The sequence below is a fragment of the Engystomops pustulosus genome, chromosome 1 (assembly GCF_040894005.1).
Source record: "Engystomops pustulosus chromosome 1, aEngPut4.maternal, whole genome shotgun sequence".
In the NCBI taxonomy this organism is placed as follows: Eukaryota; Metazoa; Chordata; class Amphibia; order Anura; family Leptodactylidae; genus Engystomops; species Engystomops pustulosus.
The window spans coordinates 10,273,090-10,289,639 of record NC_092411.1 but is presented as its reverse complement, the minus strand read 5'-3'; the positions used below and the strand labels follow the sequence as shown (position 1 = coordinate 10,289,639).

The 16,550-nt window shown below is 47.0% G+C and overlaps 1 protein-coding gene across 3 annotated transcripts in view; it reads left to right on the top strand.

Moving 5' to 3' along the window:
* ARK2N (arkadia (RNF111) N-terminal like PKA signaling regulator 2N) overlaps nt 1–16,550 on the top strand; it is a 32,242-nt gene that overhangs the window by 2,792 nt on the left and 12,900 nt on the right. The window contains exons 2-3 of one of the 3 annotated variants that reach the window (XM_072133017.1): nt 5,355–6,173; nt 11,202–15,156. In XM_072133017.1, the coding sequence (XP_071989118.1) occupies nt 5,450–6,173; nt 11,202–11,536 (1,059 nt within the window). In that variant the 5' untranslated portion in view covers nt 5,355–5,449 and the 3' untranslated portion in view covers nt 11,537–15,156. Of the gene's footprint in view, nt 1–5,354; nt 6,174–11,072; nt 15,157–16,550 lie in introns of those variants that run through there. The other 2 variants (XM_072133012.1, XM_072133005.1) reach the window with 2 other exon arrangements.

The following is a 16,550-nucleotide window of genomic DNA, read 5'->3' as shown; positions in this document are numbered from 1 at the left end:
GACGAGCTGAGATCCAGTAGTGTTACAGGTGGAGGTGCGTGAGCCAATGGTCCTCACAAGATTCACTGGGGTTCTGGGTTTAGTTCAGTAATGCCTTAATACATTTCTGGTACATGATGGTATTCCAGAGCTCAAGATAAAGACTAACACCACCTACACAGCAAGTACTATGGAATCCCACAGCAAAAACCGTACTGAGGGGCTTAGTGGCCCTTCTGCGGGTGCTTTTTCATTGCCCCCCGGTGGATGCCTTTTTGTGTGCCTTTATGGATCGCCCTTTAGTGGTGGGCTCATTGTGCCTATGGTAGGTTCCATGGCTTGTCTGTATGTACCTATAGATCGCCACCTAGTGGACTTTCTGGCCTGTATACTTTCTGGCCTGTGCGCCTATGGATCGCTCCATAGTGGTGGCTTTTCTCTTTGTGCCTGTGGGATGCCACCTAGTGGTTGCCTTTATGGATGTCTATGAAGCGCCACCTAGTGCTGGATTCGGTGGCTTTGTGTGCCTGTAGATTGCTCGGTGGCTTCAATGGCTTGTCTGCATGTACCTATGGATCGCCACCTAGTGGTGGCTGGAAGCTCTTGTGATTTCTACATGTGTCAGGGTAGAGAAGACTCCCATAGATCTAGATATTCACAACATTGGTTAACCATTTCTTGTCCTGAGTGGACCTGGATTCCCCAGGGGCTCGCTCCGCCGCTTTAATCAGTCTCTAAATAGCATTCACCACGTTTTCGTAGACGTTTTGGCCTCGGCTTCACATCACAGGCATCAGGAGCGATCACGTCTAAAAATCGGAAACCAGGCAGATTAGGTAATGAGCCCCCTGGGCCGCTGCCATCAGAACCTGCCCCTTTAATGTTTTATAAAGGAAACGCTGGTAGCGGCGGCTCGTCGGCCGGAGCTTCATGTCTCTCTGGCTGTGAAGTTTCTGTATCTGGAGTGTATTTGTTTCATGAAACCCGGCGCGGTAACCTTATGTGTCGTCTCACGTTCCCACAAGGCATCAATGCCGTATCGGGAGAGGAGAGCACCACGCGCTACTATTACCCCCCCGGGAGGGGAGCGTGGGGGATCATTACTACTGCCATAGCACAGTCACAGGGGTCTGGAAAGCTGAGATGTCGAGAGGGGGGGTTATTTATGTATCAGCCGTTCTGTACGTTTACAGATTGACCCCCAATCTACAGTGGATATTTACTGGTTAAAGTGATGAACTTGCTGAATATTCTCTGCTCCTCCGTCTGCTGTGAGATGTGTAATTATACCGTTGTGTGTATTTGTTAGTAGCAGCAGGACTGTGACACATGGATTTATAGTCCATTATTATAGCTTTAAAAGTGCACTGCTGCTGTGCCCTAACACTGCTGTGCTCTTGGCTCTCTGCAGTCTCTGGAGAAATGTCATTATACCTTTTTGTATGTTAGTAGCAGCAGGACTGTGAAATAATATGGATCATGTTCTAGATTTGTAGCTACTGTGTGTGCACTAGTGTCCTTACACTGCTGTGCTCCATTCATTCTGTTCTGGAACGTTGCGGAGCAGTTTGGTGCAGAGAGCACAGCTGTGTGAGGACACACAATCAGTGCACTATGTGACACTACAGTCCTATAATAGAAATCCGTATTTCACAGTCCTGCTGCTATTAACAATAAACGCATCCGATTACACATCTCTTCAGGGGCAATATCTAACACTGCCTGCAGAGAGCACAGCAGTGTGAGGACAAACCTCCTGTGCACTGGGATACGCTACAATCCTGGAACATAAATCCATATATCACAGTCCTGCTGCTACTAACCACATACGGATCTCTCCAGGGACAATACATGACACTGCCTGCAGTCTGTGGGGTCAAAAATCCCGGATTTTAGAATCTTCATCAGTAAGAAAGTTGTCCATGTAGCAGCCGCCCCCCTGCAGGAGGGACATGGAAGCTTCTCCTTATATAACCTAATATATAATCCTGTGTAGGAGGCAGCGCTCTACCTGTCAGCCCGGCCATCTGCATCTCCTCTTCTGTGTCAGTAATACATGGAACACATCTTATTTCTGGCATCTTCCTCACCTCCCTGTAGCTTGTAGTTCAGACATCTGTCACAATACATCTACTTAGCAATGCACTCATAGTGCTGCTCTTTAAAGATATGCTCGAGGGGGTGGGGCCCCCGGTTGGCCTGCAAGTGCAGTGTGGGAGGGGCTGGGGCCCCGGTTGGCCTGCAAGTGGCTTCAACTTCTGGAATTGTGGCCGGATGTGACCCTCTGCTGACTGTAGCCAAGTCTGGCTCCTCCCCTATTGCACTTGCTGGCTGATTTGCATAACCCTTATCACTTATTGGGTTATGTTTCTGCTCTTCTTGTTGGCATTAAAGAATTCTGGACCTGGCGATCTTCCTAGTTAAAGGTTCTGTTCATGATGCAGTCGCAGGACGGATGGTTGAAGCATAATGCGTAGGATCTTGCAGTCCTCTAGAAAACATCACATTTGCTGGAGATCTCTGGTGTGGTCAGTGTCAGGGGTCCCCTACACACATACATACATACATGGATCCCCTCTAGGTCAGGTGACTGTCGGTAGGTTTGCGGCTCCTGTCTTCGCCTGTCACCAAATATCTGCCGGGTGCTGAGAGCGGAGCCCACATCTGTCACCCAGTGACTCATTTCCCCGAGGAGTTATTCATCCCCAGTTCTGTTAGTCTTGGCACGTGCTGAATAATCCACACACATACTGGGCCAGAGGCGCACTGCATGTCACTGTGACTTCTAGCTTTTACCTGGTCCAGGCCAGTCCGGTCATCAGAAGCCATTGGTCACCTCTGGTCCAAGTAGTGGCTGTATACTGCTGTCTATGGCTCTGGATGGGTCTAGAGGTAATTCCCACACATTATTATTGTATGATAGAGGGCGTCTGATGGAGTGTTATGGAGCTCACAGCAGCACAGAGCATCTCGGGAGAGAATTTATTGTCTATTCTATGTGCTTGTAATGGAGCTCTGCTCTGCTCTGCTCTCGGGAGTTTGAACCCCCTCATTTTAAAAAGGATGGCCCTTGTTATTGGCTCATTCTTGTTATTTGAGATTATTTCCTAGGAGGATTAGGGTGTTCCTTTAAATAATTTTCATGTAGATGAAGACTTTGCGGTGTTGTGTTGAGAACTGATTGCAATGAAAGATTTTAACAAGCTGATGTGTGAGAAGAGCAGATGTGTCTCTTAGTGGTTATTATTAGGTGGAGACGGGAGATAAGGCGAGCAAAAGGGTCCTACCTGTCTTCTGTGGACTCTGAGGTTTTGTCCCTTATCTCCACACACTGATCCAAGTTTTTAGGGTGGGTAGGAGATGACACGGGCTGTGTATAGGTATAGAGGGAGGAGGAGATCACACGGGCTGTGTATAGGTATAGAGAGGGAGGAGGAGATCACACGGGCTGTGTATAGGTATAGAGAGGGAGGAGGAGATCACACGGGCTGTGTATAGGTATAGAGAGGGAGGAGGAGATCACACGGGCTGTGTATAGCTATAGAGAGGGAGGAGGAGTTCACACGGGCTGTGTATAGGTATAGAGAGGGAGGAGGAGATCACACGGGCTGTGTATAGGTATAGAGAGGGAGGAGGAGATCACACGGGCTGTGTATAGGTATAGAGAGGGAGGAGGAGATCACACGGGCTGTGTATAGGTATAGAGAGGGAGGAGGAGATCACACGGGCTGTGTATAGGTATAGAGAGGGAGGAGGAGATGACACGGGCTGTGTATAGGTATAGAGAGGGAGGAGTAGATCACACGGGCTGTGTATAGGTATAGAGAGGGAGGAGGAGATCACACGGGCTGTGTATAGGCATAGAGAGGGAGGAGGAGATCACACGGGCTGTGTATAGGCATAGAGAGGGAGGAGGAGATCACACGGGCTGTGTATAGGTATAGAGAGGGAGGAGGAGATCACACGGGCTGTGTATAGGTATAGAGAGGGAGGAGGAGATGACACGGGCTGTGTATAGGTATAGAGAGGGAGGAGGAGATCACACGGACTGTGTATAGCTATAGAGAGGGAGGAGGAGATTACATGGATTGTGTATAGGTATAGAGAGGGAGGAGGAGATCACACGGGCTGTGTATAGGTATAGAGAGGGAGGAGGAGATCACACGGGCTGTGTATAGGTATAGAGAGGGAGGAGGAGATCACACGGGCTGTGTATAGGTATAGAGAGGGAGGAGGAGATCACACGGGCTGTGTATAGGTATAGAGAGGGAGGAGGAGATCACACGGGCTGTGTATAGGTATGGAGAGGGAGGAGGAGATCACACGGGCTGTGTATAGGTATAGAGAGGGAGGAGGAGATCACACGGGCTGTGTATAGGTATAGAGAGGGAGGAGGGGATCACACGGGCTGTGTATAGGTATAGAGAGGGAGGAGGAGATGACACGGGCTGTGTATAGGTATAGAGGGGGAGGAGGAGATCACACGGGCTGTGTATAGGTATAGAGAGGGAGGAGGAGATGACACGGGCTGTGTATAGGTATAGAGAGGGAGGAGGAGATCACACGGGCTGTGTATAGGTATAGAGGGGGAGGAGGAGATCACACGGGCTGTGTATAGGTATAGAGAGGGAGGAGGAGATCACACGGGCTGTGTATAGGCATAGAGAGGGAGGAGGAGATCACACGGGCTGTGTATAGGTATAGAGGGGGAGGAGGAGATCACACGGGCTGTGTATAGGTATAGAGAGGGAGGAGGAGATCACACGGGCTGTGTATAGCTATAGAGAGGGAGGAGGAGATTACATGGATTGTGTATAGCTATAGAGAGGGAGGAGGAGGAGATCACACGGGCTGTGTATAGGCATAGAGAGGGAGGAGAAGGAGATCACACGGGCTGCGTATAGGTATAGAGAGGGAGGAGAAGGAGATCACACGGGCTGCGTATAGGTGTAGAGAGGGAGGAGGAGATCACACGGGCTGCGTATAGGTGTAGAGAGGGAGGAGAAGATCACACGGGCTGTGTATAGGCATAGAGAGGGAGGAGGAGAGCACTTACTGCAGAACGGACTGATAGGAAAGAACAAGGAAGAGATCAGTCGCTTGTGATCTGTGGAAGTAGAAATTGGTCAAGGGATGACCCTGTACTGAGACATGAATCCTGAATACTCTGAGCAGATTGTGGCCTGTACCTTGGGGGTCTAACAAGCAATAGATCTGATGGGTACAGCCCTGTGCAGAGGGTATCGGGCACCTACCAGTCACACAGAGTTCATCTTAATGAAGAATCCCTTAATATCATAGGATGTATAATAACAGGATTTGTAGAGCAGACCTCAGCCTTAATATTTTCCTATCTATCTTTTTCTTGTTTCCAGCATGTGCCAGATCTAGCTGCTGCTAATCCCCTTCACGAGAAGTCTTCCAGCTCATACTCCATGCTCTGAAAACTGGACACACTTGTGTATTTGTCATGAAGATGGAGGCAGTCAGCAAGGATGAACAACTTCTAGACTCTGAAGTGCCTCCTCACGTCACCCAGGAGAAAGCGGACTCTCAGGCTGAGGAAGGAGCTCTGGACCTGCAGGCTCCTTCTCTGAAAGATGGCGGTGAAGATGTGGCGGACTCTTCCGGACTTGCTTCCATGCCTTGCCTACTGATGGAACTGAGAAGGGACTCCTCGGAGTCTCAGCTAGCGTCTACTGAAAGCGACAAACCCACTGCCGGCCGGGTGTACGAGAGCGACTCCTCTAACCACTGCATGCTTTCTCCTTCTTCCAGCGGACACCTGGCCGACTCCGACACCTTGTCTTCCGCAGAAGAGACCGAGTCGCGACGTCCCGAAGCAATAAGCGAAGGCTGCGACGCTGCCAGCCAAGGAGCCACCGTGGCTCGTAAGTCCCGGAGGTCTCGATCGGAGAGCGAAACCTCCACGATGGCCGCCAAGAAAAATCGCCAGTCCAGCGATAAGCAAAACGGTCGAGTCACCAAGATCAAAGGGCACCGAAGCCAAAAGCACAAAGAGCGAATCCGGCTACTGCGGCAGAAGAGGGAGGCGGCCGCCCGGAAGAAGTATAACTTGCTGCAGGACAGTAGTACCAGCGACAGCGACCTCACCTGCGACTCGAGTACAAGCTCATCGGACGAGGATGAAGAGGTTTCAGGGAGCAGTAAGACAATCACAGCGGAGATTCCAGGTAAGATCATAACACGATTTACAGCTGGGCCGCAGAGCTGGCGCTTATGTCCCGTAATCTGTATACAGTGACAGGTCCATGCTGTATGTGCGTCAGATATGGGTTTCACTCAAGGACTGAATAATTGCTGCCTCAACCATGTGCATCCACATTGATAAGACTGATGGAAGAAAGCGCATCGCCCCAACCCACCAGGACATGAAACACTATAGGATGACTGTATATAACGGATCAGCCGTGTGCCCCGTCGCTCTGCTCTCCTGCTACTGGCCTATGGCTGCTGTAAGGAAAGTTTAGGGATTTTCCGGGATTTTATTTGGTTAAGGATTAAGGAGAACGTTGGCCCTGACCCCCTTCCCTCACCCGCACGTTTAGCAGAATATACAGCCATGCTCTATGCAAGTCTATGGGAGTGATGACAGACACGGAGAGTAGACTCGGCGCTACCATAGGCTTGAATGTAGAGTGGCCCCTCATGTACAGCAACCTGTCCATATGCCTGAGCTGCAGGGAGGGGGTCAGTGCCCCCCCCCTCCCCCTCCCCCTCCCCCTCTACTCAGGATGGAAGAAACTCCGATCTGAATAATAATAATAATCTTTATTTATATAGCGCCATCAAATTACAATGTATTTAGGTCGTATCTACAAAATGTTATAAATACAAAATCTATAAACTTGAAGGAAAATCTACCAATAAAATCCATCCTGATAAACCAGGGTCATTACTCATAGATCCAGGCACCGGGACTGTGGTATCTTCTTATATGTGTTATCCATGGCCTCCTTCCTTCTATTAGCGACTTTAAAACTTGTGCTAATGAACCTTAAGGGCTCTAGTGGGCGTTAAGAGTCCCTCAATGCTGTAGCTTCACATGCTGTTACACTGTGCAGAGCAGGTCTCACCCTGCACTACCTGCTGCTGCTAAATTACATATGCAGGGGGGTTGTGTGACACATGTTCTGCTCATTATAAGATCTTATGAAGCTACAGCACGGAGGGGCTCGGGTAACGCCCCCCCCCCCAGGAGGACTTCAGGCTCATTTAGCATAATTGTAAAAGTAGATGTTAGAAGGAAGGAGACGGTGGATAACAAATATAACATTACCACAGTTCCTCAAAGGGCTCTTTCAGGACATCGCAGGAAAGCGAGGAAACTGCTCTGGCCAATCGCAGCAGAGCGCGGTGTGATGTCATGCGGTTGGTCACCACCCCCGATACCGCATTAGTAATTTGGATATCCCCAGAATTAAATCCCTTGAAGCATAACGGGGGCACATACTTTGACTCTGCTTGTGTAGCCTTACACCAGCCGGAGGATATCCGGCAGGACGAGGCTGCAGCACCGGCTGGAGGAAATGCCTTCCAACGTGGATCAGCTGCCGACTCGGATCAGGAATGTGTTACATGACGCTGCAGGCATCCGGGGAATGAGGAGGAAGCGTTGTCACTGCTCATGTCCTATCCAGGACCTAACGGGGAACCTGACAGCAGTGACCCTGCACCAGGTACTATGTCTGGAGGGATGTGTAATCATACCTGTGTGTATGGTGGTAGCAGCAGGACTGTCATATATGGATTTATATTCCAAGGTTGTAGCTTTTTCATGTGCACTCGGGAAGTGTCCTCTCACTGCTGTGCTCTTTACATTGAGCAGCTCTGTAACCCCTCCCTTCCTGCCTGAGTTGCTTCTGTAGTGTCAAATTGGTGGCCTCCTACATCAAAATAAATGGGTTAACCCTTCTCTCTAGGGCCAGTACCCATCACTGTCTGTGGAGTGCACAGAGCACAGCAGTGTGAGGATATGTCCCTGGTGCACTTGGAGAAGCTACAATCCTAGAATATAAATCCATATATCAGAGTTCTGCCGCTACTAACAATATACAAAAAAGTACAGCTGCACATTTCTCTAGGGACAATGACACTGGCTGCAGAGAGCTAAGAGCACAGCAGTGTTAGGAGAACACTGGAGCAGCTACTATAATGGAATTTAAATCCATATCTCACAGTCCTGCTGCTACTATCATATACAGAGGTCTGATTACACATCTCTCCAGGGACAATACATAGCACCGGCTACAGACTGTGGGGCTCATTGATCCCAGATGCCCTTTTAAAGGGGCTGTCTCAAATTAAAACCCTGTCATTTTGCTATGGCAGCCATTGGACCTGTCGCCGTGGCCCATTATATGCAGAGATACCCCAGGGGTAGATGGAGCAAATTTTAGAGATCTATTTTATATGGGTAAAAATCTTTTGGGATCCCTTTCAGCACCGGCTGATGAGCTTTTTGCAAAGCCTCAGGTGAAGATTTGCCGGCAGGAAGCAGTTTAATTATGTGACAATATAATTACATAATGAATCTGATTAACGAATCGGCCATTGACGTTTGACAAATGAGTTGGGTCCAGATGACTTGACTATGTGAGTGTAGTAATCTCCCCGCACATGTCCTTACCCTGCCGCCGAACCAGAGCGACCAGATTCCTGACAACGTGTCTGCATCTCCCCGGACGTCATCGACTAGTTGTATCATGTACAGGGAATGAGACCGGAGGTGTAACATGGTACGGAGAACTTGTTTGGAGAGTTATTGGACTACAAGCCCCCTATGTACAAGAATATAACTACTATAATACTGCCCCCTATGTACAAGAATATAACTACTATAATACTGCCCCCTATGTACAAGAATATAACTACTATAATACTGCCCCCTATGTACAAGACTATAACTACTATAATACTGCCCCCTATGTACAAGAATATAACTACTATAATACTGCCCCCTATGTACAAGAATATAACTACTATAATACTGTCCCCTATGTACAAGAATATAACTACTATAATACTGTCCCCTATGTACAAGACTATAACTACTATAATACTGCCCCCTATGTACAAGACTATAACTACTATAATACTGTCCCCTATGTACAAGAATATAACTACTATAATACTGCCCCCTATGTACAAGAATATAACTACTATAATACTGTCCCCTATGTACAAGACTATAACTACTATAATACTGCCCCCTATGTACAAGACTATAACTACTATAATACTGTCCCCTATGTACAAGAATATAACTACTATAATACTGCCCCCTATGTACAAGAATATAACTACTATAATACTGTCCCCTATGTACAAGACTATAACTACTATAATACTGCCCCCTATGTACAAGACTATAACTACTATAATACTGCCCCCTATGTACAAGACTATAACTACTATAATACTGCCCCCTATGTACAAGAATATAACTACTATAATACTGCCCCCTATGTACAAGACTATAACTACTATAATACTGCCCCCTATGTACAGGAATATAACTACTATAATACTGCCTCCTATGTACAGGAATATAACTACTATAATACTGCCCCCTATGTACAGGAATATAACTACTATAATACTGCCCCCTATGTACAGGAATATAACTACTATAATACTGCCCCCTATGTACAAGAATATAACTACTATAATACTGCCCCCTATGTACAAGAATATAACTACTATAATACTGTCCCCTATGTACAAGATTATAACTACTATAATACTGCCTCCTATGTACAGGAATATAACTACTATAATACTGCCCCCTATGTACAAGAATATAACTACTATAATACTGCCCCCTATGTACAAGAATATAACTACTATAATACTGCCCCCTATGTACAAGAATATAACTACTATAATACTGTCCCCTATGTACAAGATTATAACTACTATAATACTGCCCCCTATGTACAGGAATATAATTACTATAATACTGCCTCCTATGTACAAGAATATAACTACTATAATACTGGCCCCTATGTACAGGAATATAACTACTATAATACTGGCCCCTATGTACAAGAATATAACTACTATAATACTGCCCCCTATGTACAGGAATATAACTACTATAATACTGCCCCCTATGTACAAGAATATAACTACTATAATACTGCTCCCTATGTACAGGAATATAACTACTATAATACTGTCCCTATGTACAAGAATATAACTACTATAATACTGCCCCCTATGTACAGGAATATAACTACTATAATACTGCCCCCTATGTACAGGAATATAACTACTATAATACTGCCTCCTATGTACAAGAATATAACTACTATAATACTGCCTCCTATGTACAAGAATATAACTACTATAATACTGGCCCCTATGTACAGGAATATAACTACTATAATACTGCCCCCTATGTACAAGAATATAACTACTATAATACTGCCCCCTATGTACAAGAATATAACTACTATAATACTGCCCCCTATGTACAAGAATATAACTACTATAATACTGCCCCTATGTACAAGAATATAACTATAGATTAGTAGTCTTGGTCCATAGTCCATCTACACCTACCTCCCATGTAGTACCTATAACCAGCACCTACCTGTGGAACATGTCCTAGTGATTCGGTAGGTCAGGCCTCCTATACTTGGCAGCTGTAGGTGTGAGTCCTGAGTCCACCGCCTCACCCACTGTGATGTCCCCCGGTATAAGGGCCCCTATGGATCATGGGGCTTTGGATGCAACCCTTGTCCCATCATGTCTTCACCCTAATAATTGGATGCACTTGGTTGACTTTGCATTGTGTTCTGGTCCCTGGCGCTGCCTTTAATGTCATTGTGTTTTGTGATGTTATGGTATAGATTATATTGTAGTAGATGCTCTGTATATGACTCCGGTGCATTATATGACTATATATGTCTGGTGTCCCCCCCCCCCCAATGTAATAACCAGAGCGGACAGTGCGCCCCCCAGTGTCCGTACTAAGGCATGCTTACTCTGGATATACACAGCTTGATATGTTGTCTGCTTGCTTGCTTGATGTGTTTTCTTACCCGATGGCCTCAATGTCTTTAAAGCTGGCTTCACCCGTGCTGGGGGATCTGCAGGAACGCCCAGGGATATTCCGCGATTGCTTGAGAGGGGCACCGTGTGGGATAGGAACTGCATAGGCAATGTCCTGGAAGAAGCTATGAACTGTTTTGCAGAGATGCAGAGACAGACGGAGGAGAAGTTTCGTATGTGGATAGAGAAACTGACGCGACTAGACACGGACGAGGAGAGTAAGCAGCAGCTGGAGCCCGGCGAGACCAAGCTCCACCTGGGCGGCCAGAGCTTTACCCCGAGCAGCTCCTCCAGTACATTCGTGGCGGGACCAGAGAGTCCCACCTTCCCCCAGCAGGCCCTCGGCTCCTACGTCAGCTACCAAAATGTCGACACCTTAGAGTTCCCGCCATCCAATGCGTTAAATAACAACAATTTCCCCGAATCTTTCCCCGAGAATGGTAACAACATAACCGATCAGGAGATTAACCAGTCCTAATCCCCACCCAGCCCCACACGTCCACGGATTGCACTAGACGACGGCCCCCTTCTTCTTTCTTCTATCATTTTTAACAAAAAAATCCTCCAGAGGCCGATGGTTACCGAGTCCATTACCAAAGCTTGGCTGGTTCTGATACTGCCCCGTGCCATGTGCATGCCGACCCGGGACGTCTAGGAAAGCAATGTTATATATCAAGGGGCCCCAATGAACTCGATTGATTATACAGTTGTATGAATTTATTCTGCTCTGCGGATGAGAGCACCTGACCCTACAAAGTATTATAATTTATGCAAGTCAATGCTGCGGTAGGTGCAGGTACGGTCCATGCGCTGCCTCCTGTATGACATGTATGAGAATGACCATACTGTAACCTGTTATCTCCTGTAATGTATCTGCTACCTAAAGACTCTTTTCTATGCTCTGTAAATGTTACAAGCCGCCCCCCCTGGTCCCGACAGCCTTGCAGGGGGGTTGTCCAGGCTTACGTCCTTGCCTCGAGAGTAATTGGAGCCAAAAGGACCCAAACACAATACTGAATGGGTAGCTGTGTGTAGTTTTCATTGGATACAATAAACAGACTTGGAGGCGGAGTTTGTCTGGACAACCTGTCTAAGGCACCAGAAGGCTGAGGTGCTTGAGCACAGTGTTCCCGGTTTCAATGACTATCACCTGATCTTCTAGCTTTCCGACCTAAGGAAAGAAGGAAATAGCTTTCTTTAAACAGGATTTTTCTGTTATCAATTTGGCCCAGATGTTTCCCCCCTTGTACAGACCTAAAGAGGGTTCGAAAAGTTGCAAAAACTGCTGCGAGAATCCCTAAGAATGGAGTCCTCGTTCTTGGGGATTCTTATCTGCCACGTTGAGGATTCATTACAGTGGGATAGTCTTCCAATAGGCCTTCTGTCACCAGGCTCCCCCTATAGTGTATATGGAGAATTACGGAGCACGTATAGGTCATTGGGCATAGGTACACGACTTTGGTGTAGATTATTATTAATCTATAATTGTCGGCCTATTCTGTAGCTGTTGGGTGATTACCCAGAAGTTGCCCCCCTCTTGAGCTCAGACAGTGGCAAGTATAACGAATGTGGCTAATGAGCGACTAACGATTAGCATTTCCCCTGCCTTGACAATTCTCTTCTTTCTATATTGGTTAACGAAGAGCCCTGCTGGTTCAGTGTCTGCACTGAGCATGGATCGTAGTGTAGTGAGGTTACATTGCACATCTTTCCGACACGCAAAATTCTACTTTGTTCTAGTAGCCCCTTCCTGATGTATCCTGGTCCTCCCCGACCCACATGGGATACAACAGCGATGGACATAATACCGACTGGTTCTACAGCTTTCCAGGGGGTCCAGTTTAGCTGCAGTACCTGGCACAGCCTATGTATTAGTGGCTAAGAATATGTTATGCTTCAATTGTACTGCAACTGGAGTTGTAACCCCCCCCCCATTAGTGCCCTTTGTTACTGGTGGTAAAATATTGCCCCCCATTTCCCTATTGGTCACAGCGGGCCCTCAAAAACCTATTTTACAGAATAGGTGACCCGTCAATCATTGATGTTAGGAGCTTTTTTTTATTTCATTCTTTGGTTTTGATGCTCAGGATGGAGATATTTTTGTTAATGTAATGTATGTTATCTTTGTTTTTGAGACGCCCTACAAGCGTGCATTGAGCTCTTTTTTTATTTTTTTTTCTAATTAGTTTTAGAATAAGTTTTACGTACCGCCCTTTTATAGGCGGTGGTCCTGCTGTGGCCAGATTCCTTAGTTAATGTTGCTTATAAGGAAACCATTCAGTTAAACTTGACCTACCTAAACATATCTTTGAAAACTGCTATTATACAGCTGGATAACTATCCTTATATTGTTCCTCCCCATGCCTATTATGTGTCTGTTTTGTAAAGTTGACTCGCCATTTATGCATATTCATATTTTTGTAGCTCGGCCACCTCTCCAGCTTCCTGATTGACAAGGGGCCTGATTTCTCTTTTAGCTGGGCCAACTCGGCTATGCATAATTTTTCACATGCTGGCTGTGCTCAGCCCCTTCTTCAGGGATTCTCTTTAGAGAGGGGCACGGCTGAGCAGGAAGGACATGAATGTGGCGCACACGGCTCAGTGGATGATCGGACTCATGGGGTCATTTGCATAGACGGTGAGACAACTTGATGAAAGGATTGTGGAACTTCTCAGGAATGGAGAGGAACAGTATAGGGATAGTTATACTGCTGTATAATAGCAGTTTTCATAGATATATTTAGTGTGGATAAGTCTTTAAGTCACAGGTAACGTTTGAAGGGGTTCTCCTTTTGAGGACACATTATTTAGTATCCACAGGTTGAGGGACGAGTAGTAGATCAGTTTAGCAGTGTTTTTCCATCCCTTTAATGAAATCCTCAACTTTCGAAGATCTTCCTTTCTGTATGGCAACGTGTTAGAGCAGGAGCCCCCCACCCCCCTTCCACTGCTACTGATCAACACGTTAAAGGGAACCTGTCAAATCGGGAACCCCCCCACAAACCCCAAGCAGTGCCTTATGGACTACTATCCCAGCATGCCCTGGGTGTTTTCATGTGTTGTATGCACTGATGCATTTGTTCCAAAATGACATTTATTAATGTTGTTTCTCTTTTGAGATCCGGTCGAGGAGGAGGGGGAGCGGAACCGTGCGGTCAAGTACTGCCCCGCCTCCACCAGGCTATTTAATCTCGTAACCCCGCCCCCTTCTCAGATTTCAAGGGTTCTCCTTGGCATGATCCTTGCACCGCGCATGTGCCTACTGCAGCTCTTGCAGTCTGCACTATAGATGCTGCATGCGCAGCAGGTCTACGTAGCCAGGGCTAGAAGGGTACGCGAAGGACCAGCTCTGACCTGACTTGCACACTGCGCTCGTTCGAGGATCATGGTGTGGAGAACAGCGAAGTCCGGGAAGGAGGCGGGGCAACACTTGACCCCCCCCCCCCCCCTCCTCCTTGACTGGATCTCAAAAGAGATAAATTAATGTCATTTTGGAAGAAATGCATTGGCGCATACAAGACATGAGAAAACCTGAGGCATGCTGGGATAGTAGCTCATAAGGAACTGCTTGGGGTTTGTGGGGGGTTCTTGGCATGACAGGTTCCCTTTAAAAGACATCAACCACAGGATGAAAGACTGTATGGAAATGAGCCTGATGCTGAACAAGCGTTAATGTAGCCCCTCTGGCTCATTTGCATACAGCCCCTCATCCTGCTGGTAGATGTCCTTTAATATCTGAACACATATTAACCCAATAAGTGACTTGAGGAGCAGAACTGGAGCTGCACAGTACAAGGAGTCTTAGTATTGTGCATGTGGGGGTCCTGCCTGCCGGTCCTGGCCATACACTATATTAGGAGAGAATCCCATCTACTATTACCCCACCAATAATTGTTCCATGAACCCTGAAAATGCTTATGGGGGTCCGATAAACGAGGAGTCCTAGTATCCTGAAGGCTGAGAGTGCAGGGAACGGTGATACAATGGAGGAGAATGTGCGGCTTCAGTGTTAATGCGTTTCCATTGTGTAACATAAACCCTGTAACAATGTAACTATAGTGTATCTTAGTATAAATAAAGGAATATACATTGTGTCTACCTTGTGTCCGACTCCTTCACTGCCCATCACTTATCACCGTGCCAACGCTGTAGGACAGTGATGGCGAACCTTTTAGAGGCCGAGTGCCCAAACTACAACAAAGACCCACTTATTTATCGCAAAGTGCCAACACAGAAATGTAATTTGTGATTTATACTCCCTTCTCTGTCACAGTTTTCATTGATACCAACCCCTGAGGACACCAATAAAGTAGAAAATAGTCCCAGGTACAGCTGTCACTTTAAAATAGCTCTGTGCACAGCAAGTCCTGGGCTGTCTGGGACTGCAGGAAGATACCTGGAGTCATCTCTGGTGATGGCCTGAGTGCCCACAGAAAGGGCTCCGAGTGCCACCTCTGGCACCAGTGCCATAGGTTAGCCATCACTGCTGTAGGGGGTAGCCAGTGTCATGTGGGGATTGTGTATATGGGCTGGAAGGTGGCTCCAGATATTATGGCCATGAATCTAAGGTGGCACCAAGTCATAGCTATAGGGCACCAGGGCACCACATTATGGTTATGAATACGGGATGGAAGGCGGCACCATGCTATAGCTATAGGGCACCACATATTATGGGAAACCAGGTGGCACTATACAGTTGACAGAGGGCACCCAACATTACTGATTGACATGTGATGCAAATGGACACCATCCTATAGCTAGAGGGCACCAGACATTATAGTTCTAAATAGGGGAATGGAGGTGGCACTGTCCTATATCTAGCGGGTGTTAAGATCATGAATATGGGATAACTGGTGGCCCCTTCCTGTAGCTATAGGGCACCTGGTATAATGGTCATGTATATGGGATGGGAGGTGACGCCGTCCTGTAGCTATAGGGCACCTGGTATAATGATGTATATGGGATGGGAGGTGACGGTGTCCTGTAGCTATAGGACACCTGGTATAATGGTCATGTATATGGGATGGGAGGTGACGCCGTCCTGTAGCTATAGGACACCTGGTATAATGGTCATGTATATGGGATGGGAGGGGACACCATCCTGTAGCTATAGGACACCTGGTATAATGGTCATGTATATGGGATGGGAGGTGACACCGACCTGTAGCTATAGGGCACCTGGTATAATGGTCATGTATATGAGATGGGAGGTGATGGCGTCCTGTAGCTATAGGACACCTGGTATAATGGTCCTGTATATGGGATGGGAGTAGACGCCGTCCTGTAGCTATAGGACACCTGGTATAATGGTCATGTATATGGGATGGGAGGTGACGCTGTCCTATAGCTATAGGGCACCTGGTATAATGGTCCTGAATATGGGATGGGAGGTGACGCCATCCTGTAGCTATAGGGCACCTGGTATAATGTATATGGGATGGGAGGTGACACCATCCTGTAGCTATAGGACACCTCGTATAATGGTCATGTAT